Here is a 26,048-nt window from a genome sequence, read left to right as displayed (position 1 = left end):
GAGGAAAAGGGGCAGCTCCTTGTTTTCCCTGCTATTCCACTGTGGATAAATAATTTGAGAATGAGGATCCAGTCTATCTGCTCCTGTCAGTCTCCCACCTCCCAACTGGGTGCCCTAGCCACTAGACTTTATTTGCTCACCTTTTTGTAATTATCCACAGTGGAAGTTATCAGGCCCGAAATTGAGAGAGAAAACAATTTTGTCATCCAGTGGAAGATAATGGTTTCTGTCCCCATGTTCCAATTACTCTTTTGTTATTTATCCACAGTGGTACAGCTTCAACAGGTGAGATGGAGGGAGCCCCACAACCCAGGTGAGTTCTCTAGGCTACAAGTGGACACCTCTTCCTTCCCTATTCTGTGTGAAGTAAAGCAGGCCCTGACTTATTCCTACAAGAAACAACTTTAGGTACCTAAGCCTCTGGACTCTCATGGGATAGCTGACATCTATTTGTGGGTTGCTAAACAGAGATAAGCATTTCCCTGTAGTCCTGATGTTGGTGCCTATCTCCAAGGAAGGGTGAGATTTAGCACACCTCTTTGACATCATCTCTCACTAGCTAACTTAGATGGTTTAGCATCTACTGTGCTGGCTTTTGTGGCTCTCATTCTTACGTGCCTATCTCTTCCCTTTCATTGCATAAGGAGCCCAGATGCCTCGCTTGGTTTTGTGGATCACAGTTTTCTTCCAATGATTTTCTAGGTGCTTAAAATTATATAGTGTGATGCTCAGCACTGCAAAAATCTAAGTCCTCTCATAGCTCCCACAATGTGTTCTGTTCTTGACTCTGCAACAGGCTTGCTGAATGACTTAACCTCTGTCTGACACGGCTTTCCCACATCTGAAATGGACAGTACTAATCTTTCTCTCAGCAATGTTCTGAAGTATTCATTAATTTTTTTAAAGATAATTTTGCGACTTTGGATTGAGGAGAAGTTCTATACAAAACAAACTTTTAAAATAGAATCGTTCCAGGAAATTTTCTGTTAGTTGGCAATTCACATGTCTGTCTTACAACAGATGAAAAAGGTTAATCTGATCCACCTGTTTTGGCTTCTTTACCGTACTTGACACTTTTATTAGGCATTTTAATTTACTTACCTGGATCTTTTTATAGATCATAGAATCATAGAATAATAGGACTGGAAGGGACCTCAAGAGGTCATCGAGTCCAGCCCCCCGCCCTCAAGGCAGGACCAAGCTCCACCTACACCATCCCTGACAGATGTCTATCTAACCTGTTCTTAAATATCTCTAGAGAGGGAGATTCCACCACCTCCCTTGGCAATTTATTCCAATATTTGACCACCCTGACACTTAGGAATTTTTTCCTAATATCCAATCTAAACCTCCCCTGCTGTACTTTAAGCCCATTACTCCTTGTCCTGTCGTCAGAAACCAAGAGGAACAAATTTTCTCCTTCCTCCTTGTGACACCCTTTTAGATATTTGAAAACCGCTATCATGTCCCCCCTTAATCTTCTTTTTTCCAAACTAAACAAGCCCAGTTCATGAAGCCTGGCTTCATAGGTCATGTACTCTAAACCTTTGATCATTCTTGTCGCTCTTCTCTGTACCCTTTCCAATTTCTCCACATCTTTCTTGAAATGTGGTGCCCAGAACTGGACACAGTACTCCAGCTGAGGCCTAACTAGTGCAGAGTAGAGCGGCAGAATGACTTCACGAGTTTTGCTTACAACACACCTGTTGATACAACCTAGAATCATATTTGCTTTTTTTGCAACAGCATCACACTGTTGACTCATATTCAACTTGTGGTCCACTATGACCCCTAGATTCCTTTCCACCATGCTCCTTCCTAGACAGTCGCTTCCCATCTTGTATGTATGGAACTGATTGTTCCTTCCTAAGTGGAGCACTTTGCATTTCTCTTTATTAAACCTCATCCTGTTTACCTCTGACCATTTCTCTAACTTGCTAAGGTCATTTTGAATTATGTCCCTATCCTCCAAAGAAGTTGCAACCCCACCTAGTTTGGTATCATCTGCAAACTTAATAAGCGTACTCTCTATCCCAATATCTACATCATTGATGAAGATATTGAACAGTACGGGTCCCAAAACAGACCCTTGAGGAACTCCACTTGTTATCCCTTTCCAGCAGGATTTAGAACCGTTAACAACAACTCTCTGACTACGGTTATCCAGCCAATTATGCACCCACCTTATCGTGGCCCTATCTAAGTTATATTTGCCTAGTTTATCAATAAGAATATCATGCGAGACCGTATCAAATGCCTTACTAAAGTCTAGGTATATGACATCCACCGCTTCTCCCTTATCTACAAGGCTCGTTATCCTAGCAAAGAAAGCTATCAGATTAGTTTGGCATGACTTGTTCTTCACAAACCCATGCTGGCTATTCCCTATCACTTTATTACCTTCCAAGTGTTTGCATATGATTTCCTTAATTACCTGCTCCATTATCTTCCCTGGGACAGACATTAAACTGACCGGTCTGTAGTTTCCTGGGTTGTTCTTATTCCCCTTTTTATAGATGGGCACAATATTTGCCCTTTTCCAGTCTTCTGGAATCTCCCCTGTCTGCCATGATTTTTCAAAGATCATAGCTAAAGGCTCAGATACCTCCTCTATAAGCTCCTTGAGTATCCTGGGATGCATTTCATCAGGACCTGGTGACTTGCTGACATCTAACTTTCCTAAGTGATTTTTAACTTGTTCTTTGTGTATCCTATCTTCTAAACTTACCCTCTCTCTGCTTGTATTCACTACGTTAGGCACACCTCCAGACTTCTCGGTGAAGACCGAAACAAAGAAGTCATTGAGCATCTCTGCCATTTCCAAGTTTCCTGTTACTGCTTCTCCCTCCTCACTAAGCAGTGGGCCTACCCTGTCCTTGGTCTTCCTCTTGCTTTTAATGTATTTATAAAAGGTCTTCTTGTTTCCCTTTATGCCTGTAGCTAGTTTGATCTCATTTTGTGCCTTTGCCTTTCTAATCTTGCCCCTGCATTCCCGTGTTGCTTGCCTATATTCATCCTTTGTTATTTGTCCTAGTTTCCATTTTTTATATGACTCCTTTTTTATTTTGAGAGCGTGCAAGATCTCCTTGTTAAGCCAAGCTGGTATTTTGCCATATTTTCTGTCTTTCCTACACAGCGGAATTGTTTGCTTTTGGGCCCTTAACAATGTCCCTTTGAAATACTCTCCTCAGTTGTTTTTCCCTTCAGTCTTGCTTCCCATGGGACCTTACCTACAAGTTCTCTGAGCTTATCAAAATCTGCCTTCCTGAAATCCATTACCTCAATTGTGCTGGTCTCCCTTCTATCTTTCCTTAAGATCATGAACTCTATTATTTCATGATCACTGTCCCCTATACGGTCTTCCACTTTCAAGTTCTCAACTAGTTACTCCCTATTTGTTAAAACCAAATCCAGAACAGCTTCTCCTCTGGTAGCTTTTTCAACCTTCTGAAACAGAAAGTTGTCTCCAATGCAGTCCGAAACTTATTGGATAGCCTGTGCCCCGCTGTGTTAGTTTCCCAACATATGTCTGGATAGTTGAAGTCCCCCATCACCACCAAATCTTGGGCTTTGGATAGTTTTGTTAATTGTTTAAAAAAGACCTCATCCACCTCCTCCACCTGGCTAGGTGGCCTGTAGTAGACTCCTAGCATGATATCACCCTCGTTTTTTACCCCTTTTAGCTTAACCCAGAGACTCTCTACACAGCTATTTCCTACGTTCATCTCCACTTCAGTCCAAGGGTATGTCTACTCTACCCTGCTAGTTCGAACTAGCGGGGTAATGTAGGCATACCGCACTTGCAAATGAAGCCCGGGATTTGAATTTCCCGGGCTTCATTTGCATAAGCGGGGAGCCGCCATTTTTAAAACCCCGCTGGTTCGAACTAGGCTTCCTATTCCGAACTACCGGTGTACCGGTAGTTCGGAATAGGAAGCCTAGTTCGAGCCCCGTGTAGCCGCGCTGCACGGGGTTCGAACCAGCGGGGTTTTAAAAATGGCGGCTCCCCGCTTATGCAAATGAAGCCCGGGAAATTCAAATCCCGGGCTTCATTTGCAAGTGCGGTATGCCTACATTACCCTCCTAGTTCGAACTAGGAGGGTAGTGTAGACATACCCCAAGTGTGTACATTTTTAATATACAAGGCAACCCCTCCTCCCTTTTTTCCCTGTCTGTCCTTCCTGAGCAAGCCGTACCCTTCCATACCAACATTCCAATCATACGTCCCATCCCACCAGGTTTCTGTAATACCAATGATATCATAGTTGTATTTATTGGTTAGCAATTCCAGTTCTTCCTGCTTATTACCCATACTTCTCGCATTTGTATATAGGCATCTAAGATACTGATTTGATCTTGCCTCCCTGTTGTGCCCTGACCCTCCTTTCTCCTTGCCATTATAGGCTGTAGTCCCCCCCCATTTCCAACCCATCTCCAAGTCCCGCACATTCAGCACTTACCTGTGGGCTTTGCTCACCTGTCCCCGTCGAACCTAGTTTAAAGCCCTCCTCACAAGGTTTGCCAGTCCACATAAGACAGTATGTGATATACTCCCTCATAGAATCCTAAAAGCTTAATAGTTCATAAAGCAGACATTAATATTTTCCTGATCTAAAGACTGTAGTCAAGCTTTGTGAACTTTTAGCAACAAATCCATCATCCTTTTAAAATGTGTGTTTAAAAAAAAATCAATCATCTCTATGGGAATGTCTACACTAGGAAATTATTTTGAAATAACTCCCAAAATAACTATTTTGAAATAAGCATTATTTCTGTGGGTCAGCAACCTCTGACCCCAAAAAGGTTCCCCACCCCTGCCTTAGACACTGGATAATTGTGTTGCTAAAATAGTAACTTCCAGGCACTTGCAGTGATGTAGAGTTTGCCAGTTTTATATAAAAATCAATTAACAGGTGACTACAGTACCAGTAAAGGATGTTGATTGCCTTGTGTGAGAAAATGTAAATATGCTACATTTTATTAGTGTGCTAAATGCCGTGTTAAACACTTTAAAAAGTCCACACTGTAAAATCTCAAGACTATTTAGGCCAATAGTAACATTTTATCCTGTTAGTCTATATTTCATAGCCAAGGGATGTTGAGTTGGGCAATTCATTTCAAAAGTAGAATTTTTTTTTTAAAGGTCACACCCTAACTCTGTGTTCTGTAGTAATGAGAATTGGGCCTGGTCTAGTTTTAAAAGGGTTATGGCTTACAATTTTAGCTATGGTGATTTTTAAAAACAAAATAGTTATATATCAGGAAAAACCCTAGTGTAGGCACAAGTAACTGATAAAAAGGTGACACATACTAGTATTCTTATTCCCATATAGGGACAGTGATACCCATATAGGAACACCTTTATACAAAATCTAGTTGTATCCACCCTAAAGTGAGTTATATCATGTTAACTGTGCCAAAATAGTTAAAAAGTTACAGGCTTTCTAGTATAAACAAACCTGGGGTATATAAACAAACCCAGGAAGATAAGGTGTTAAGTAACAGCCAGTATGGGTTTGTAAAGAACAAATGATGTTAAACCAATTTGATAGCTTTCTTTGATAGCATAACAAGTCTTGTGGATAAGGGGGAAGCAGTGGACATGGTCTACCTAGACTTTAGCAAAGCATTTGATATGGACTTGCATGACCTTCTTATCAGTAAACTAGGGAAATACAACCTAGATGGGGCTACTATAAGGTGGGTGCATAATTTTCTGAATAACCATTCTCAGAAAGTCGTTAATTATGTGCTGGAGGCACATAACAAGTGGAGTTCCACAGAGGTCAGCTTTGGGACTGGTTCTTATCTTCATCAACAATTTAGATATTGATATAGAAAGTATGATTATTAAGTTTGCAGATGATACCAAGCTGAAAGGGGTTGCAAAGGAGGATAGGATCATAATACAAAATGATCTGGACAAACTTCGTGCACCAAAACATGCCGATATCTATGCAAAGATAGCAAATTTGGTACATGGTAGAGAAAGGATACCCCAGGGACTCCCAGAAGTGCCATGTTAAAATAAAGGAACCGGGGCAATCCTATCAGAAAATAAGAGGCAAGCAGTCTGGTGCATTACTGCAAACGTGCCATTTCTACAATCAGCAGCATGCAATCTTGGGTGGGGACCTGACCAGCTTCCCAAGCCAGACCATAGAATTCACCCAAGACACGCAGGGCAGCAGCATGAAGGACAGTGTGGTGGTGGAGGGGGAAGAGAAGGAGAATGAGAGAATGGTGAGTGGTGAGAATCAAGAACTATTCATCACATTGGAGCCAGTCCCCTCCTCCTAAGATGTCTCACAGATGAGCACTGGTCCCAGGGAGGGCACTTCTGGTGAGTTCACAGGTTTGTTTGTTTTTCTCCAACCGGGTTAAGACAATTGAGTGAGATGTGTGATGTACTCTGTGCTTACACAGCATGCGGTGCCTGGAACAGCTTGTTAACGTTCCTGAAGATGGAGCGGGAATCCTCCCTGAATATCTCTATGAAACTCTCAGATAGGAACTCTTTGATCCTTCTCATAAGGTTTCTAGGGAGGCCTGCCTTATTCTGTCCTCCATGACAGGATACCTTGACAAGCCAAGCCAGCAGTAAGCGGTCTGGCATCATTGCAGCACAAAACACTGCAGCATAAAGCCCAGGTTTCTGGCCACATTCAGTCAACATCAGCTCCCTATCACTCTGTGATAGAAATGTAGCCTATCACTCTGTGTGATTCAGAGAAGACTGATCTCTCATGTGGCAATCTGAATGAAAGAGGAGGGGAAGCTATTAGCTGCTGCCTCTGTTGCTAGCTTGGCTTCCTTCAGTTTCTGGCACCCCCTCCCTTCCTCCTGCCTGTAGACTTCTAGGGGATGGGAGAGTACAGTCCCAGGAAGCAGGGTTTGGTGGATACAGAGGAGGGAAGCTGCATGATATGCCACCCTGCTCCCTCTGTCCCCCCTACTGCCCACAGGATTGTGTCCAGGGAGGCCACTTATCACTCCTGCCTCCAAACTATGTGAGTTTTCCAGACATTCCCTTGAGAACTCTGTTGTATACCCGCTGTACAGTGGGCACTTTAAAGCATAACTTTGGCCTTGCACAGAACACATTTCCATTGGTTTACAGAGACCTTTACTGTACGTTAACAGTTTAGGTCTTAGGCTCCACAATGTATCTCCTGTAATATGTGCCCTTGTAACTTTTTGTTACAGTAGGAACAGCTTGCTGCATCTTCCCTCTGGAGGAGCTATCCATCTCACACAAATCTCCAGGCTAAAATGGACAAGAGAAGACATATTTAAGGATCAAATGTAGTGGAGGAATATGTTGCTGGAGGAGATGCAGGTGCAGCACCAGGAGAGGATAGTAGAGTGGCAGGATGGGATAGTGGATCAGTAGGACAAGATAGCAGTGCGTTAGGACAGGAAAACTTGTAGGGAAGTGCAAGAGAGGCAACAGGAGAATATCTTTGTTTATGACAGCTGTGATGGAGCACCTGGCAGAGAGCCTGGAGAGAGACCCCTACACCCCCCCACCTCATGCAGAACAACTTTCCCTCCTCACCCAATTTCATAGCCCCCACCCCCAGGGGTCCCAGGACATGGAACTCATAACCACCCACTGCACAGTTTGAGTCCCAGAGTGCACTGGGAGCATAGCAGAATGCAAAGTGGCATAGGCACTGTGGGATAGCTACCCACAATGTATTGTTCTTAAATTCGACAGCAGTCTCCCTAAGGGGGAAGTGCTATTTTGAGCTACGTGGTATTCTTGCACACAGTGGGGACATGGACCTTTAACTCTGCAAAACTGGATGACCAGAAATTGACCTTAAGAGATTCAAACTTATTTCATAGGGTAGACAAGGCCTCAGTTTCAGTAGGAGACAAAGTTGCCTGCTTACAGTGTATTGTGCTGCCAGTTAGCTTTAGAAAGCAAAAACATGGAGAGAGATTGAAGCATTTAGCAGGAAATGAGAATTGATCATTATATTATCCCAAAAAAATGTGTTTTGGGTAGAACTTTGTTTGATCCAGATAACCCAGAAGGATTTTGTAAATATATTTTAATTGTTTTTAGATGGCAATAAATTACACGAAGAGCCAATAATAAACCAAGCAATGAGATAACTACTAACAAGTAAATCTTTTGCTTGTTTCTCTTCTGTTCGTAATCCACATTAGAAAGACTCCAGCAAAAAAAGCTTATGAACCATTGCTTTTAATGGAGTATTAAAATATGTTCAGTACAGGCCTATCAACCACATCAATATTTCTAACTGTCTCACATTGAACAGCACATTTCCAAAGATACAAATGGCCCCATCCCATATGGTCTGTTTTGAGACTTTTAATCCCACATGCCCTACCATTATGGAACAATGATTATTCAAAAATGCCATGCACTGATCTGGTTAGTAGCTCATTCTTCCAAAATGCCCAAAGACACTAGTTACAAATACATGATGAAAAAGCACTGTTTCATTTGAACTTTCAAAGCCAGTGACTGCAAGACATACAGAACTTCATTATATGAGCTTCTGTGCATAGCAGCTCTCAATCATGGACCCTGGCCAACTTTTCATCCAGCCCACCTTAGATTGAATAGAAATAAAAGCCAGATTTGCCTATGATAGGTTAAATATAATAATTCCTGTTCGATCTCAAGTGTATCAACTGGTCCGAAACCACCTCGAAATGAAATAATAAAAAAAAGACTTTGTGTTTCTGAAGCAAATTATTCCTCTAGGAAACCTTCAGCCAATATGTGCCAAGACTCCACAGATATTGCAACACTGCTGAAAGTTTCTTGGCTGCTACCAATATCACCTCTGAAAACCAGTCCACCTCGAAATTATATAAAGCATCAGCACTGCTATTTCCATCTTGATAAGAACAATATGTTTAACCTGTCTAATTCCACTTATCACATCTCAAGATGTCATCAATCTATAAGAGATTGGTGACTAATGGTGTGAAAATATCCTATTTCTTCATCCAGCATAAGTGCTAGCTTTTATTTTTTCCCAGGTTTGCTCCACCACTCCTCTGCCCAAGGCCCCACCCTCACTCTGCCCCTGCAACCAAGCCCCCTTTGCTCTGCCTCTTCCTTCTCTACTCCTCCCCCTTCCTGAAGGCTCCACTCCCTCCCACTAACCTATTCTCCATTCTTCCCTAAACCTCTCCCGCAGCTACCAAACAGCTGTTTGATAGTGCTACTGATTAGCTGTGGCTAGTGGGTGCTGAGCATCCCTTATTATTTTTATGTTGGTGCTTTAGCCATGGTGCATCCATAGAGTCAGTGTCTATGTCCAGAATAGTTTGTTGCACAATTAATCCCCTTACATGATCACTAGTATCAGAATTGGAAAGAACTTCTAAAAGCACGTCAGTAACCACTGCATGCATCCAAAACAACAAAGAAAAATATATAGATCAGAATGCTATGCACTTTGGAAGCACATGCCAGAACCTAGACTTGGGTGCTAGTTCAAACTGGGAGTTTCCCTTTTGGATTGGCAGAGACTAATCTACTGCAGGATCAAGTTGTATATCTTCCAATCATGTAAGTAGTACCATTTCTCAGATTGCTCAGTTCCTAATCAAAAGCAGCAAAAAGTTGAACCCAGACAAGTCTAAGGTGGAACAGGTGGGAAAGGACTACTCCAAAGAACTTGCCATTTCTACAACCTCCCATACCCAATAACCTGAAGGCACCTGCCTTCATATTGTTCAGTTGTTCTGTAGCCCTGGTTTGCAGATTCTCTGCATCTGGATACGCAAATAGCAGTGGCAGCAAAATGCACTCACTTTCATTTGTGAATGACCGGAAGGCTGCACCCCATCTACTTGACTTTCATGATGCACCATTTCATGAACTATTTTTTGGGGAGTAGGTAGTGTTTCCATATTTCCCATAACACCTTGAGCTTCTATGCTTGTACTTGCATGTAGATAGAAAATGATGGTCTTAAAGGCCTAGCAAATGAATTTAACTTTAATGACTATATGCAGGGTGGCCGAGGAACAAAAATACATGACATTTACAGCAACATGCTACATTTTTTTTTATCACACTCACTGCCATAATACTGAGCGCTAATTTCCATTTAAAAAATATCCTAGATTAATGCACTAGTGTTTTCAGGGAGAACTTTTAAATATTAGTGACATTGGTGAAGATAGTGGATTCTTCCCATGAAGTAGCATTGATTTAAAGGACCTATTCTCCAATAATATAACCGGTTTTCTGAATGTTTCCAAAATGATGCCTCAAGAATCTTTACTGCAGGTTGACCGTCTCTGGTCCAGGAGCTCTCTGGTCCGGCAACATTCGTGGTCCTACTGGGCCACAGATGTTGCTGGACCAGAGAGCCCCTGGATCAAAGATCTCTGCCTCAGTGCAGCAGAGTCCTGGTGCCCCGGAGCAGCCTCAGGGCTGTGGAGTGCCGGTGGCCTATGGCTGGCTATGGAGCTCCAGCAGCCCTGGGACAGCGGAACCCTAGCAACCCTGGGGCAGAGGAGCCCTGGTGGCCCCAGAGCAGCTGAGTCTGGCAACCTTTGGGCAGCGGAGCCCCAGCAACTCAGAGCAGTGGAGCCCCAGCAGCCCCAGGTCAGCAGAGCTCCATGTGACCTGGGACAGCAGACCTCCAGGGGCCCTGGGACAGCGGAGCTTCGGGCCAGTTGGGGTTGGCCGAGGAGCTGGGAGCCTGGTGGCCCATAGACAGGGGAGCCTGGCGATTTGCTGGCAGAATCTGAGAGAGCCTAGAATATATCAGCAGAGAGGCTGACCAGCAAACTCCTTCTTCAGATTGGTCAGGTTCTTAGGGTGCTGGACCAGGACCGTCCAACCTGTAGTCAGATATTCATTTATTTTCTCCTTTTAAGAACTTGCTGACATTTGATGATTTATTTTTCTTTTACTTTCTCTCACATTGCCTACTATTATTTGTAGACGGCAGAAAATACTACGGTTGCAATTTCTGTTTACTAATCAAATGAAATCATCCACATTTATTGTGAATAATATTTTTTCAATGAACATATAGATTTTGTAGCATATCCTCCTATTTTATTTACAGTGGTTTTGTCCTTCCAATGAGTATTGTTGACCTTTTCTGTGTACTTCTCAAATCCTATAAAATCTGGCATAAATGATAGAGAGTAGTAGACAAGAACTGAATACGGCTACACTTAGTATTATTCAGATACAGTGGAATCATACTATAACTTTCATATTGCTATTTTCTCACATGCTGTTTACTTAAACTAGTGGAACATTTTAGAGGAATACTGACAAACACTAGTTTTCTTTTGTTTTTCTTACATTATTGTATTAATTTTAAACTGTAAGCATTCTTATTCTGCTTTACTCCTACAGTACATTAAATGTCACTAACCATATTAACCTGCTTTTATTTGGTCTAAATAAGTATCCTGGCTATTTATCTTGCAATTCATATGCCAGTTCCTTTAATATTCTTGGATGAAAATTATCAAGCTCCCCCAGTTTAGTCCCTTTAAGCTGCTTGAGTATGACTTCCACTTTGGACATAGTAATTTCTAATTACATATGATCATTCCCATTAGCCACTCTGTCACTACTTCTAATCGCTTCATTACCTTTAGTAAAAATTTATGTAAAGTATTTGTTTAGGTATTAAGCAGTTTATTTTTAATCTTCAACCCATCCTCAGTGATTACTGGTCCCATTTCTTCTTTCCTTGTTTTTTTTGTTTTTAAATGTATAGGGCTGTAGAACCTTTTATTATTTGTTTTAATATCCTTTATGAGGTCCCACTCTGATTTTTTAGAACTTCTCACTTCATTCCTACACTTGATGACCTTCAGGAAGTAGCTTTTCTTGTTGATCCTTCCTTTCTTCCATTCCTTATACATTTTCTGGTAGGACAGTTAGCAAAATATTGGGATCCATGTGTGGATTTTTTCCATCCATATGCAGAATAAATTACGTTCTGTGCACCAAGGCATGTGTGAATGTGCCCACCAGTAGAAACAAAAAAATTTGTTATGGGCACTCTGCAGATCAGCTGGGTGGCATCTGAATCTCTCCTAGGCAGCCACAGAAGTACACAGCTTACAAGGAATACTGAACCCTTCCATTAAATTACACAGGGAAAATGACAAAATATATATTCTTTGAGTAATGTCCCTGTGAGCATTCCACTTTACGTGGACATAGGTACCTGTGCTTTTGATCAGAGATTTTTGGTAGCTGTACCTTACACATTTTTGTGTCCCAGCTTCAGCCTATAGGGGTTCACATGTGAACCTCCCTCAGTTACTTCTCAGTTGCCTTCTGTCAGAGACTGAATTTAGCGCATGCCTCTTTAATATCTGTTCTCCCCTCTGACCTCACGAGATGGGTCTATGTCACGTTTTTGGGCTGGGCATGGCCCAGTTATATGGGGATCTGACCACCAGGCACTCATTAGACACTGCTCCCAGGGGTAGATCTTAGTCTCCCTAGCTCAGGCAAGGTTAATGGGGGCATTTTAGGGTTTTTATTAAGGTGTTGTTAGATTTTTTTTTTTAGTATGGAATCTCTAACTCAACCTGTTTGCCCAGGGTGACCCTGTCAGGAGCACTAGACTCCATACAACATAGTCCTGGGGTTCACTGGAACATACAAGCCTCTCCTCCACAACAAGGTAACAATACTTCAGTGAATGTTAACCATAATCCTTAGAAATTCCAAGAAGATTGTTAGGTAGCATGAAACCTCCAGACTATTACTCAGATTGTAGTCCCTTATAATAACAGCTTTTCCCTCTCTACACATTATAGAAGGGTCTTTATAGAGCCCATCATCCTATTCTCTAGTGTGATTTGATAGTCTGTGGTAGACGTCATATACCCCATCTAGTACTTCATATGTTCACACACTGATCCATAAGCTTTCAAGGTCACCTGCTTCTAAGTTGTCAGGAACATAAACAGGTAATCAGATTTCTTATATAGACTGGCACTTCTCTTTCCCTTTTTCTCACACACTTTGCTTACTAAAATGGGTCATAACTAGTAATTTTAATGTTCCAATATGGGTCATAACTAGTGCTTTTAATGTTCCAATCAAAGGAATGTTCCAATTAAGCTTCAGTAATATGAACTATGTTGAATGAAATTGCTCATAAAGGAGCAATTTAAAATTATCTTGTTTACTACCTATGCTCCTAGCATTGATGTGTAGACAATTTAAAAAATTTCTTTTCTTCATGTCCCTTGGTACCTTGACTAATTTTGTGCTTGACATCTTGATTTTGTGTTAAATAAGTACTCATTTGTTCCTCGTTGTCCCCTTACACTGAATGCATTGGGTGAGGCAGCATCCTGTGGAAAGAAAAATGTGATCATATACTTACCAACTGTATCATAATGAATTTGCACACAGGGACTAAATTAAGACACAGGTTGTTTTAATTCTGGCATTTCTTACCTTTTTGAGTGGTTGACTTTACAACCTTAACATTCTTTTAATGTAGTTTTGTGTGTGTAATTAAGATGTATTATATTCTAATGATGCTGCTTAACATACTCCTCCAGATATGTGCTGCACTGCACAAAAAGAGTTATTCCTAAAGGTACTGTAGCATTTCCTCAAAGGTAATGCCCATAGAAATGAAATAAGAACCTTTAATGGCACTTGGGCAAACAATTATCAAAACAAGTAGGAGTGCGTCTATCCCAATGTGTGGCCATAAGCAGTTTTATATGGTTAGAATGATCATTCCATTTCCATAGTATTGTCAGTTTCTCCTTTTTACCAACAAAAATGTCAATCTGACATATTAAATTTTGCATTATGATTCATTATTTATTATTGTTATCCATTAAACAGCAATTAGAGGAAACAGCTTTCAGGATAGATTTGAACCACTTTAGACACTAGGTGGTGAAAGTATAATTTTTCCTCATCAATATGCATAAATTCAAACCAGATCTGGGCTTCATTCACCCAATCATGATTACTATGCAGAATGCTTTTGTTCTAAATTTGACTGCAGTTTGTTCAACAAAGCCATTTTTTCAAATCAAGGAAGTAATTCAGTCACATTGAGGTTCTCTGTATTTTAGAGTTTTTACCTAAATGCTTTTTATCAGATTTACTTTTTGTTAAATAGCTATTAGTTGCAATTTCCTTTGCTAGTTAATTTTAATCAGGGATGAAATGCACAGAGGGATGTAAAATCCCAATTAATCAGTTGACTGGTTAAATATTAGGTTAACCTAAGCAAGATACTGGGCAGGAGACTATTCCAGCCCAGCTGGAGCAGCCCTTAGTCAGTGGGGCTCCATCTCCCATCCCTGTGCAAGGCTACCACTCCCAACTCTGTGTGGGGCTGCCACTTACAGCCCCGTATGGGCAGGGAGCTGGCAGCCCGTGGGGGCGGGGGAAGGGACGGTCTAGCAGGGCTGGAACAGCCTTCCACCTTTGGCAGGCCACAGGCAGGAGGCTGAGCCTGGGTACCAGAAAACTGTTACCCAGTAAACATCACCTGGTTGACTGATCACTCATTCACATCCTTAGCACAGAGCAGTGTACAAACCAGTTTAATCTATTCAAGAACGCAGTTTTAAAAACCCTTTCAACCATTATTCAATCTATAATTTAAATAGATAAACTGATGGTTAATTGTAAGTTTGAGCAGGTGTACAGGAGTGCTGCTTTAAAATCTTATTCGATTACCATGATTAATAACAGTAGTAAAACTGTATATTTTTTCTCTAATTTATTTTAATTGAACAAGGTTCCAATTCTGTTGGGACCAAAATTGTGTAAAGGGAGTTGCATAGCTGGGCCACTCCATCAAGGGCCCTAGGAGGCATTTGACCTGAATTATCTATGCTTTTTGGCTACCCCAGTTTTTCAGGGAGGAATAATTTGCAGTGGCCATTTTCAGAGTGCAGATTACTCCCCATTCCTGTGTCCATTCCCCATCTGCTCCCATCACTTATGCACAGAGAGTGTATCTGCCATATTGGTACTGGAAGAACGGCTCTTGAGCAGGAGGGGGTTTTTGCGCAAAAAGGAGCCATCTACACAGCTCTTTTTTGCGCAAAAGCCTCTTGTGCAAAAATGGCCCCTAATAATTATGCAAATGAAGCATGGCAATATGCTAATCCATGCTTCCTTTACATAAGGTTTTGCAGAAGAGAGGTGCAGTCTAGACATAGCCTCAGTTCTGAACTAGTGACCTAAGGGTAAAATGCTTCATATCTCATTACCAATCTCTTCTGTTATTTAGACTCCTACAAATAAAATATTTAATTCAGAATTTGACTGAAATGCTAAAGACACTGGCCTCTCAGGACCACAAGATTTGGCATTTACGATTCAAAAAAATTTCAGTCTCTTATATCAGGAATATACTCTTTATATTAGCACAAAACACATGTTGTTAGAACCCTGAAGTCAACTTTTTTGTAACTTTAGTAGACTTAAACGGCAAACATCTTGGCATGCTTTACTCTGTGGTGTTAAATTAAAAATATTTGTTAAAATATTTACTAATTACAGAAATTAACCACTTATGTACATAATGAACAGATTTATTTGTTTTGTACAGTGTTGATTTGATTTAAAAACACACTGGTTCCCAATGAAGGAAACCAGTATTTTGTCAAAAAATAAACTCTCTCATTTTATTTTAAGTTCAATAATAACAAATCTTGTTTGCTTCCATTTACTCTGTTTCTCTCTCCCTTGCTGCATCTGCTGTTCCTGATGGCAGTGTGCACATTGCTGCCAGAAAACTCTGTTTCATCCATTTCCCCCATATATTTCATTTTTATGTTATCATTTTTATGCAATAAAAGAGTGACAAATCAGATTTTTGCGTTACTGAACACCCAAAATTCCTAGTGATGTCATTGCTAGGCCTAGGTGTGCAAAAAATGCAGGCTGAGGCCACATGGAATAGAATTTTGATTGTACAAGGAATACAAGCATAAGAGAAAGCACTAGGGATACTAGATGGAATCATTAGCAACTGCAGAGAGATTAACAAGTTAATTGTCATGTTCTTTCTCCCTAAAATGTCTTTCTAAATAGTGGAAATCTGGAAGAACCCATTTGAGAGCACATGAGAGAAAATGTGTTTTTAAGGTTCTTCAGTTGTATAGCATAATAATAGCTGACTATAGCAGAACAACAACAAAACCCCAAGAAACTGGCATATAACAACATCATGGACCAGCAGCTGACAAAGCCATTAAAAAAACATAGCCATACCAGTCATAAACCTTCCAGGTAGCAACCCTAGTAAAAGAAGGGAAATAATTTATAGTGGTATATCACATTTATAAAAGCGACAAGGAGTCCTGTGGCACCTTATAGACTAACTGAAGTGTAGGAGCATAAGCTTTCGTGGGCAAAGACCCACTTCGTCAGATGCATGTAGTGGAAATTTCCAGAGGCAGGAATAAATATGCAGGCGAGGATCAGGCTGGAGATGACTAGGTGGATCCAATCAAGGAGGATGAGGCCCACTTCTAGCAGCTGATCTGGAGGTGTGAATTCCAAGAGAGTAGAAGCTGCTTTTGTAGTTAGCAAGCCATTCACAGTCTTTGTTTAATCCAGAGTTGATTGTGTCAAACTTAAAGATGAACTGTAGCTCAGCAGTTTCTCTTTGAAGTCTGGTCCTGAAGTTTTTTTGCTGCAGGATGGCTACTTTTAGATCTGCAATTGTGTGTCCAGGAAGATTGAAGTGTTCCCCTACAGGTTTTTGTATGTTGCCATTCCTAATATCAGATTTGTGTCCATTGATTCTTTTACGTAGGGACTGTCCTGTTTGGCCGATGTATATAGCAGTGGGGCATTGTTGGCACATGATGGCATATATTACGTTGGTGGATGTGCAGGAGAATGTACCAGTGACAGTATGGCTGATCTGGTTAGGTCCTGTGATGGTGGTGTTGGTGTATATATGTGGGCAGAGTTGGCACCGAGGTTTGTTGCAAGGATTGGTTCCTGAGTTCGAGTTATTATGGTGCGGTGTGTAGTTGCTGGTGAGAATATGCTTCAGATTGGCGGGTTGTCTGTGGGCAAGGACCGGCCTACCTCCCAAGGCCTGTGAAAGCGAGGGATCATTGTCCAGGATGGGTATGATTTATAACTATATAACCATGCCTACGCTAGATGTTGTAATGGTTTAAGTCTTTCAGAAAAACTCACTTTCTTAACAGGAATAGTTATCCTGGTAGAAAAATTGCACATAGACCAAGGTAAACCTATGCTAAATTGTTATGCTACTTGTAGACTCATTTAGAAGTGTTGGGACAAAAGTGGTTCACCAGTTTAATTATATTATTATTTAAATTCATTTAAATTGTTTCTACTTTGGTGTGTAAACAAGGTCATCTTGTGTCTAATATATTTTCCAGGGAGACATATTACAGCATGAAACATAATTGAATAAAGTGAATTGTAGTATGAGGAGGAAAACTGTGTTCATAAATGGAAGTATTGTCGCTAGAGATATGAATCTGAGTTATGTTTATCCAACTTGTGAAGAGAAATATGCCATGTGACATATGTCCCATCAAACCTAACTGCAACTTTTCAAATGTTGAATATCCAATAGGTATAATAAAGTTTGTGAACAATTTACAGACTAAGAAATATTTCCAGAAAGCAATTGGTAAATAAATCTGGCAAAATAAATTGATTATTGTGGACAATTAGAATAGAGAAAGGATATGTTGGCGAAGTTTCTAACTTTAGAGAAGCCTGAAATGTAGACAACATGCTGGCTAAAGCTCTGAAAACTCAGCTTTGAAAACTATGCTGATGAAATTCTGCAAGGTCTGAAATAGTCTATTTAGGCCAGATATTAACTTGTGACTCTGAGCCTTATAGAACCTAAACCATATTTGAAGCTTATCAGAAACGAGAGCAAGAACAAGCCGTTTAGCCAAGAATAGCTTGTAACACTCATGTGCTTTGTTGATAAAACATGTATCTCATTAAGTTAACAGGTCCAGTCTGTCTTTTTTTGGATGGAATGAGAAAAATATACTTCAATTTGTTAAAAAATAAAAAAAGGTTGTAAAGTGTTTTGAAAATGAACAGCTCAGTAAAGTAAATACTAAGAATTACAAAGATACAGTAGTTTCTTTACAACCAAGGTTGTGCTTAGCTTTCTATTATACGCTTGATTTGACCATCCTCTCTTTTGATTCTCTGTAACTTTGACAGAATTCACTTGGTATGCCTGAAATTTCTCATGTATGATCCTCCGACAAAGCAGACATTTTTGGCAACTTTGGACAGAAAGATAATATGTGACAGTTGGAAAAAAAATCAGAGAAATTCATTTTTGTAAAAACATTATCTTGACAACATTATAAGCAGTATCTCTGATCTGGCTAATCTGGTTAAGGCCAGATGTTTGTGGGGGATATGTATGCTCCTGCCGTCATGGGGGACAGGTACACTTTTTTTATCTAGTCATAATCTCAAGGCTTGTGACTGGGGCTAGACTGCAGAGTTTTTCCAGAATACCTTAGGTATCCTGAAAAAACTCTGCCATGTCCAGGAAACGTGTCTGCTTTTTTGGAACAGTTTCCAAAAAAGCAGGTGTGTACTTTCGGCATCCCTGTATCCCTCCTCGAGAGGTCATCGAGTCCAGTCTCCTGCCCCCATGGCAGAACCAAATACTGCCTGGACCATCCCTGATAGATATTTTTCTAACCTACTCTTAAATATCTCCAGAGACGGGGATTCCGCAACCTCCCTGGGCAATTTATTCCAGTGTTTGACTACCCTGACAGCTAGGAACTTTTTCCTAATGTCCAACCTAAACCACCCTTGCTGCAGTTTAAACCCATTACTTCTTTTTCTATCCTCAGAGGCCAAGATGAACAAGTTTTCTCCCTCTTCCTTATGACACCCTTTTAGATATCTGAAAACTGTATCATGTCCCCCCTCAATCTTCTCTGTTCTAAACTAAACAAACCCAATTCCATTTTTCAGAAAAAACTATGCAAATTGCACTCTACAATTTGTGTAACTTTTTCCGATTTGCTTTTCCAGAAGCGGCTATTCTGCCATTTCGCCCCATCTACATGGGGCTAAGTGGTGGAAAAGCCTACTCTTTCAGAGGAGCCCCTATTCCTTGTAGAACTAGGTATACAGGGCTCCCCAAAAGAGTGCATTTGCTCATCTGCAAAAAAAAGTGGAAGAGCAAACTCATTTTCTGGATGCAACAGAGTTGTTCCTGGATACCTCTGGTCTGTGATCTCTTTGAGGAAACTATAAGATCCACTAATTTAAACACTTCATGTGATAATGTTTAGAAGACTCTAAGTTTCACATATGGAAGTTGTAGTCTTTTAGTTTCCGTGGTTTGGGTTGAAGGACATAAAAAATTCTGAAGACCTAAAGCTTAAGAAATTTGATGAGAGTACAGCTGTATTATGTTTAATGTACATTTACTAATCTGGTAGAGAAGGTTTATATGGACTATTTTTTCCTTGGCTTATCTAAAAAGAAATAGAAAAAAGACTAACAAAAATTGCAGGAAAAATATTAAAACAGAATTAAAATGGTAAACATAAATCATTTACTTATGAAAAAAATCTTACTGTGATGTTAATTATAAAAAGTTTGTATATTTAGATAGGTAATGAGTACATCCACAGATGCTTTAGATATTATTTTTACATGTGCTATAAACACTCATGCTTTAACATCATAAACCAACAAACAGCAGTATTTCTTTCACCTTCCTTTGAAACATCTGGTCATGGCCAATGTCAGAGAGAGAATACTGAGCTAGATGAACCACTAGTTTGACAATTTTTATGTTGCCATGAAATTCATAGTACAGAAACAACAAATTACGTTAACAGTGACCGTGTATTAATGGCCAGTGCTCTATGTGTACAATAACCCCTAACACTTAACTGATATACAGTAAACTTCCGATAATCCGGCATCTTTAGGACCCAGGGGGTGCCGGATTATCAAATATGCCGGACTATCAGAAGGGGGGGCTACGATAGTCTGGCTCTGCCCCAAGTGTCCCTGATTCAGCTGCTGCTGGTCAGTTTCAGCAGCAGCTGAATCAGGGATGCCTGCAATAGAGCAGCTAGGGTGCTGCCGGGTTGGTTCCGCAGTGCCAAGGGGCAGCGCTACGGCACCAACCTAGCAGCACTCCAGCTGCTCTTGGGGTCGCCTGAGACAGAGCAGCTGTGGTACTGCCCGGTTGGTCCCGTAGCGCTGCCCCTCCGGGCTGTGGGACCAACCTGGCAGCACCCCAGCTGCTCTGCCCCAGGGGTCCCCAAGTCAGCCGCTGCTGAAACAGATCAGCGGCTGATTCCAGGAAGCCCGGGGCAGAGCTGCTCTGCCCCGGGCTTCCTGGAATCAGCCGCTGATCTGTTTCAGCAGCGGCTGAATCGGGGACCCCTGGGGCAGAGCAGCTGGGGTGCTGCCAGGTTGGTCCCTCAGCGTCGTTCTTTGGCGCTGCGGAACCAACCCAGCAGCACTCCAGCTGCTCTGCCCCAGCCGTCCCCAAGAGCAGCTGGGGTGCTGCCAGGTTGGTCCCGCAGCCCCGAGGGGCAGTGCTACGAGACCAACCCGGCAGCACCCCAGCTGCTCTGCTCCGGCTTCCCCGATTCAGCTGCTGGTCAGTTTCAGCAGCAGCTGAATGGGGGAAGTCAGTCCGGCTGCCCCCGCACTTCCGGGTTCCTGATGGTGCCGGACCATCAGGAGTCCCGGAGCATTGGATGCCGGACTAATGGAGTTTTACTGTACCAATGTACCCCTAACCAATGTACCACAATACCTCTTATGCTTTTTTATATGGAACGCAAAATCTCACTATAAATACTTATAACATACAAAAATATTACAATTGTGGTAATAAGGTTTTAAAGTCAAGAATGAAAATTCAAAATTAAGGTAGCCAAAACACAACTATCGTGATTATCTTAACCTTAACCAATAGATACCTGACTTTGAAACACTTGCTTGTTATTAAATTTCATCCTTATTTTAGAACCTTCATGTTTCCAAATGTTTGGTTTATTTTAGAGTAGAAATGTTTTTAGAAGGGGGCTGGAGCGCATGACCTGTGAGGAGAAACTGAGGTATTTGGGTTTTAGTCTGCAGAAGAGAAGAGTGAGGGGGGATTTGATAGCAGTCTTCAACTTCCTGAAGAGAGGTTCCAAAGAGGACAGAGAAAGGCTGTTCACAGTAGTGACAGATGGCAGAACAAGGAGCTATGGTCTCAAGTTATAGTGGGAGAGATTTAGGTTGGATAGTAGGAAAAACTATTTCCATAGGAGAGTGGTGAAGTACTGGAATGGGTTACCTAGGGAGGTGGTGGACTCTCCATCCTTAAAAACCTCTAAGTCTCGGCTTGACAAAGCCCTGGCTGGGTTGATTTAGTTGGGATTGGTCCTGCCTTGGGCAGGGGGCTGGACTTGATGACCTCCTGAGGTCTCTTCGAAGTCTATGATTCTATGACTGATACTTGCAGGGGTAGTGGAACAATTTTTATAGTAGAGGACTGAGAGCCATTGAATCAAACTTTAAACTAGGTTTATAATTGAAACCCACTTCACACCAGGGTACTGCAACACACTCCTAGCATGCCTAATTCCAACATCTACACATACTAGTGAACACAGACAATAAAGGTTGTACTTATGTAATGTCTGGAAACTGCACTAAACATCAGACTAGATATAGGCGAATATTTAAGACTGTTACTTTGAACACTGCTGAAGTTTGGTGATTACCAAGAGCAGTCTCTGGAGGTTACTATCAACTCTGTTAAAGTGGATTAGGGTGGTTTACTCAGATGACATATCTCTGGTTGCATTCTGAAATGGACTGCAAATAAAGCACATCACATCAGTCATCAACTAATGTTCTGCCAGTGCTTTCAGAAAAACAAAGTTTGTCTATGCACTTTGCAAAATATTATACTATATACTGAGTACAATTCAATGTCCCAGTAGTGCTCGCACAGAAGTAAATGGGAATTTTGCTATTAACATAAATATGAGTACAATCAGCCCCCAGTAACATCCTAGAATATTCTTTTTGAGAAAAGGTTTATGATTTATAATGAATTGCTGACATAATCAAGTGTATATAACCACATTCTGTAATATTTATCTTCTAGAAACCTAACAATTAGACTAGAATAATGAGACAAAGAAAATGTGAAAGGGTATGAAATGTCTGTCATAGACCTTGCAAACATGCCATGTCAAACAATGTAAATATGCAAAAGCCAGTGCTAAATGCTCATAATTTTGAGTCCCCCTCCCCCCCAAATATAGGATAAATAACTGTAGCATTTCTTTTGGGCATCTACAGCTTGCAGAGGCAGAGTGCCAGATTATTCAGGAAATAGGGCAAATGACCAGTCATCGCTCATCAGTATTTAATGAGAGGTCTTTCCAAACCATTGTCTGGCAGTACTAGAGTTATGCAAATTTGAAACAATTGCAAGGTTTATTTTTACCGGGAGTGAAAAGAGGAAATAAGTTAATAATCAGAACCAAACTCTCACAGATGATAACATAAACAACTACTAGCCTCCCTGCTGCCACTGGGATGCACTTCACCAGTAATTAATTTCAAACACTATCTCAAAATAGCTACCAGATCCAATACCAAGCTAGTTATAGCTACAGGAGCTTTCAACAGAACAGTTTCAGCTATATATTTACTAACCAATTTACAACAATGCTAATTCAGGTTTTTATATATAATATATACAACATAACGAGTTCAAGAGAATAAATGCATACAGTTTAACACAGCTCTTCTTCCCACATATCAAATTCAGCTGCTCACTGATTCCATGCCTGAGTCTTCAGAGTGCTCCTTTTGCATTTTCTCTATTAATATTTGATGTCTTCAGATCTTAAAATATGTAATTTGTCCCTTCTTTAATTCTGAATTTTATACCCTGGAGTATAAAAGCTATATCATGATGGGTGGAGGTGAAGATTCACATATGGGATTCTCCTAACGAAGGGCAGCTTTTAAGTCTGAAGCTAAAAAAAGATGGAATCTGCCAGGATGGCATACTCAATCAGTGAAACTCCCACCATTTGGGGAACTACTCTGCCCAATGTGGGACCTGTACTTGCTAGCTCCAGCATCTTCAGTGGCTTGGGCCACTGTGCCTCCATTCCAAGATGCTAACTGTTCTTGGAAACAGCAGTCTGCCTTGCCCAGTGGATCCCAAGGGATAAATCAAGCTGATGTCATATGATACTCTCACTTTTTTTTCAGGTACAACAAATGTTTAAACACACCTATGTTTGAGTGCAGAAATCTGTTTTCTTTAATCACTAATGCACTGAAGTCATCATTTTACTAATGTTTGCTTTGTAGATTATGTGCAATTCATTATTGAAGGGATTGGTTTCATTTTAGCATTCACTGTGCTTTGCCAATGACTTAATAAAATGCAGCTTGAACCTCTCTAGTTCAGCACCCTGGAGTCTTGACTGATGCTGGACCAGAGAATTTACCAAACCATAGCAGGACAGTATTGTCTAGTAGCATTACTAATACTTCCATTGCTTACTAGGCTCTTAGAAGATATTTAGGGTTAAATTGGAGCTAAATATCAGCACAGAACACTGAGAGTCAGGACTGATGGCTTTAAACAAACTTTATGGGACCATAGCAAAGTTGTCCACACTCATGATAAATGAACATCCAGCTAACTGAAATCATGCTGGACCATGGATGTTGCCAGACTAGATAGTGCTAGACTAGAGAGGTTCAACCTGTTGTGGTAAATTTTGTACTCAGTTCCGATAACACTGTACATATAATTGTGTTGAAAATCATTAAGATGAAAGTCTGTGATAAATTCGTCAGAACTAGTGTAGTTATTTTTTAATTGTAATTAAAACAAACACATGAATCCCTTTGTCCTGCAACATGCTATTTAATAGCTAAATCTAAAATTCAGATGAGACCTAAAATATAGACAAAACATATAGGCCTAGATTCACCAATACATTATAGTTGTTTACCCTAGTGACAGTGTTACACAAAACAGTTGGAAACCTACTTGTGACAGACCCGCGAGGGTCCACACAGCCAACGGGGAGGCCCCGCCCCTCCCGGAGGCAGAGAAGGCAAGCCGGTGCTGCATCCAGCCAGGGCAACCCCGGCCTCCGGCGTAGTAGGGCCAGGGATGAGCGGGGGAGCGGCGCGGCCCTGCCGCATGGGAAGAGGGGCCAAGCCACACCAGCGCTCCCTGGCGCGAGGCCGGGAGAGCGTAAGAGCCAGCGAACACCGGGCGGCTCAGGGCACGGGGCCTCCGCCGCGCCACTCCTTGAAATGCTCCTTGAAAAGCGGCAGGACCAGAGGCAAAAGAGGGACGCTTGGAGGAAGCGGCCCCGGCCTGGCGGAGAGAGGGAGGACCTGCCTCCGTGCTGGAGGAAACAGCGTGGGATCCGCGGGCCACTGGACCACCCAGGAGGACCAGAGACAGACCAAGCGGGGGTAAGGACCCGTGGCAGTTCCCCGGGCCAGATCTTCCGGGAGGGGGAAAGGAAGCAGCCCGGAAAGGTGTGCCTTTGGCGCCTGTGCATGGAGGAGTTGTGGGAGTAACCCCGTCCGTCTTGCAAGGTGAGCACCGCACCCTGCACTTAGGGCCCCGGGCTGGGACCTGGAGGTGAGGGCGGGTCTGGGTTCCCCTTCCCCCATGCCTACCCCTATCCTAGGGGTTCACGACACCCCAGCCAGCCAGAACCTCACCACAGACCCTGCACACGTTGGCTGGACCCCACCCGAGCACAGGCTAGATGGGAGGGCCGGGGCCTCCAACATAACCCCTTCCCCAAGGGGATTTACAGGTTTTCTGAGCCCCTCCTCCCGACTCAGGGGAGAGAGATCGCACCCAAGGGACCTGTTCCAAAGGACAGAGGACCCCAAGACCCAGACTCTAGTTAGGCGGTGGGTCCGCTGAACCCCCCCTTCCAGGCGGGAGGGGGTGGTCGCACCCTTAATACCCGTCACACTACTACAGTGAAACTTTTGTTATCTGGCACTCTGTTAACCAGAAAACTTTGTTAACCGGCATTGCTCCTAGACACAATACTGTCACATCTTCAGGAGCACAGGCCTAGCTTGGATTACCATGACTGGCTTAAACAATTTTTTATTTAAAAAGTACTAGTCATCTTTAACTCAAAATAGAAATGTGAGACCAACTGCCTCACACTACAAAACTACCAATATTAAAAACTTGAGTATTATTGTCCATTGGTTTTTCCTAGGTTGATGGGACCCTCAGATAACTGGAATTTTTAGATAACCGGAACGCCCCAATCTCCAAGTGTGCTGGATAACACAGGTTTTAGCCTACCAGCTTAGCCATATCTATATCTGTTTTGTGTCACCAAAGTAACTCACCAATTTATCTGGCCCCAACATGCTATGTTTAAAAACATCAGTACAAAGTTGTGGAGATTACTTGATTTTAGCAATATTATTTGTCAAATACTTATTGAGTTGGTCAGGTATATTCAGGAATTCAAGTACAACATTGTGTTTTTAAAAAGCCTCACTTTCTGCTTGGCACTGGTACACTTGTTGCCTGCTTAATAATAATAATTAACAATATAATAAGGAATATATGAGGGCAAAACTGTCATTTGGTTGTCTTGAAACACTTTGCAAAGGTGATAATGACTTTCTGGGTCAGGAGATTGTCAGTGTATAGTTGTTCCCCCAAGTGTATGGATATTGGGATGAAAATAAAAAACTGCTGGTCTATAATTACATTGATACTTTGAGCACGGCTGTTCCTACAGTACATTTTCTTCCTTCTAATATTGTAGTACATAAAAGGACACAAACATAAAAATTTGAATCTGCAAAAAAGAGCCACAGATGTCCGCTTCTACGGCCACAGATATTATGCTGATATTTGCGAATTTGCAGAGCTCTAGTTGTAAGGTCTGGTTCTGAATTGCACGATTTCTTAATCATTCTAATTAAACCATTAATGCGTTGATGTTTCCTTTTCATATGTGACACTGCATAG

The 26,048-nt window shown here is 41.6% G+C and overlaps 1 protein-coding gene across 6 annotated transcripts in view; it reads left to right on the top strand.

Moving 5' to 3' along the window:
• The window catches only part of ANKS1B (ankyrin repeat and sterile alpha motif domain containing 1B), an 821,971-nt gene that overhangs the window by 242,316 nt on the left and 553,607 nt on the right, over positions 1–26,048 (top strand). For all 6 annotated transcript variants that reach the window (XM_075933985.2, XM_075933942.2, XM_075933974.2 and 3 more), the window contains exon 11: positions 269–313. In XM_075933985.2, the coding sequence (XP_075790100.2) occupies positions 269–313 (45 nt within the window). The remainder of the gene's footprint in view (positions 1–268; positions 314–26,048) is intronic.

This window comes from Pelodiscus sinensis, chromosome 1 (genome assembly GCF_052426305.1).
Source record: "Pelodiscus sinensis isolate ZL-2025 chromosome 1, ASM5242630v1, whole genome shotgun sequence".
NCBI lineage: Eukaryota > Metazoa > Chordata > Testudines > Trionychidae > Pelodiscus > Pelodiscus sinensis.
This window is presented reverse-complemented; position numbering and strand designations above follow the sequence as displayed.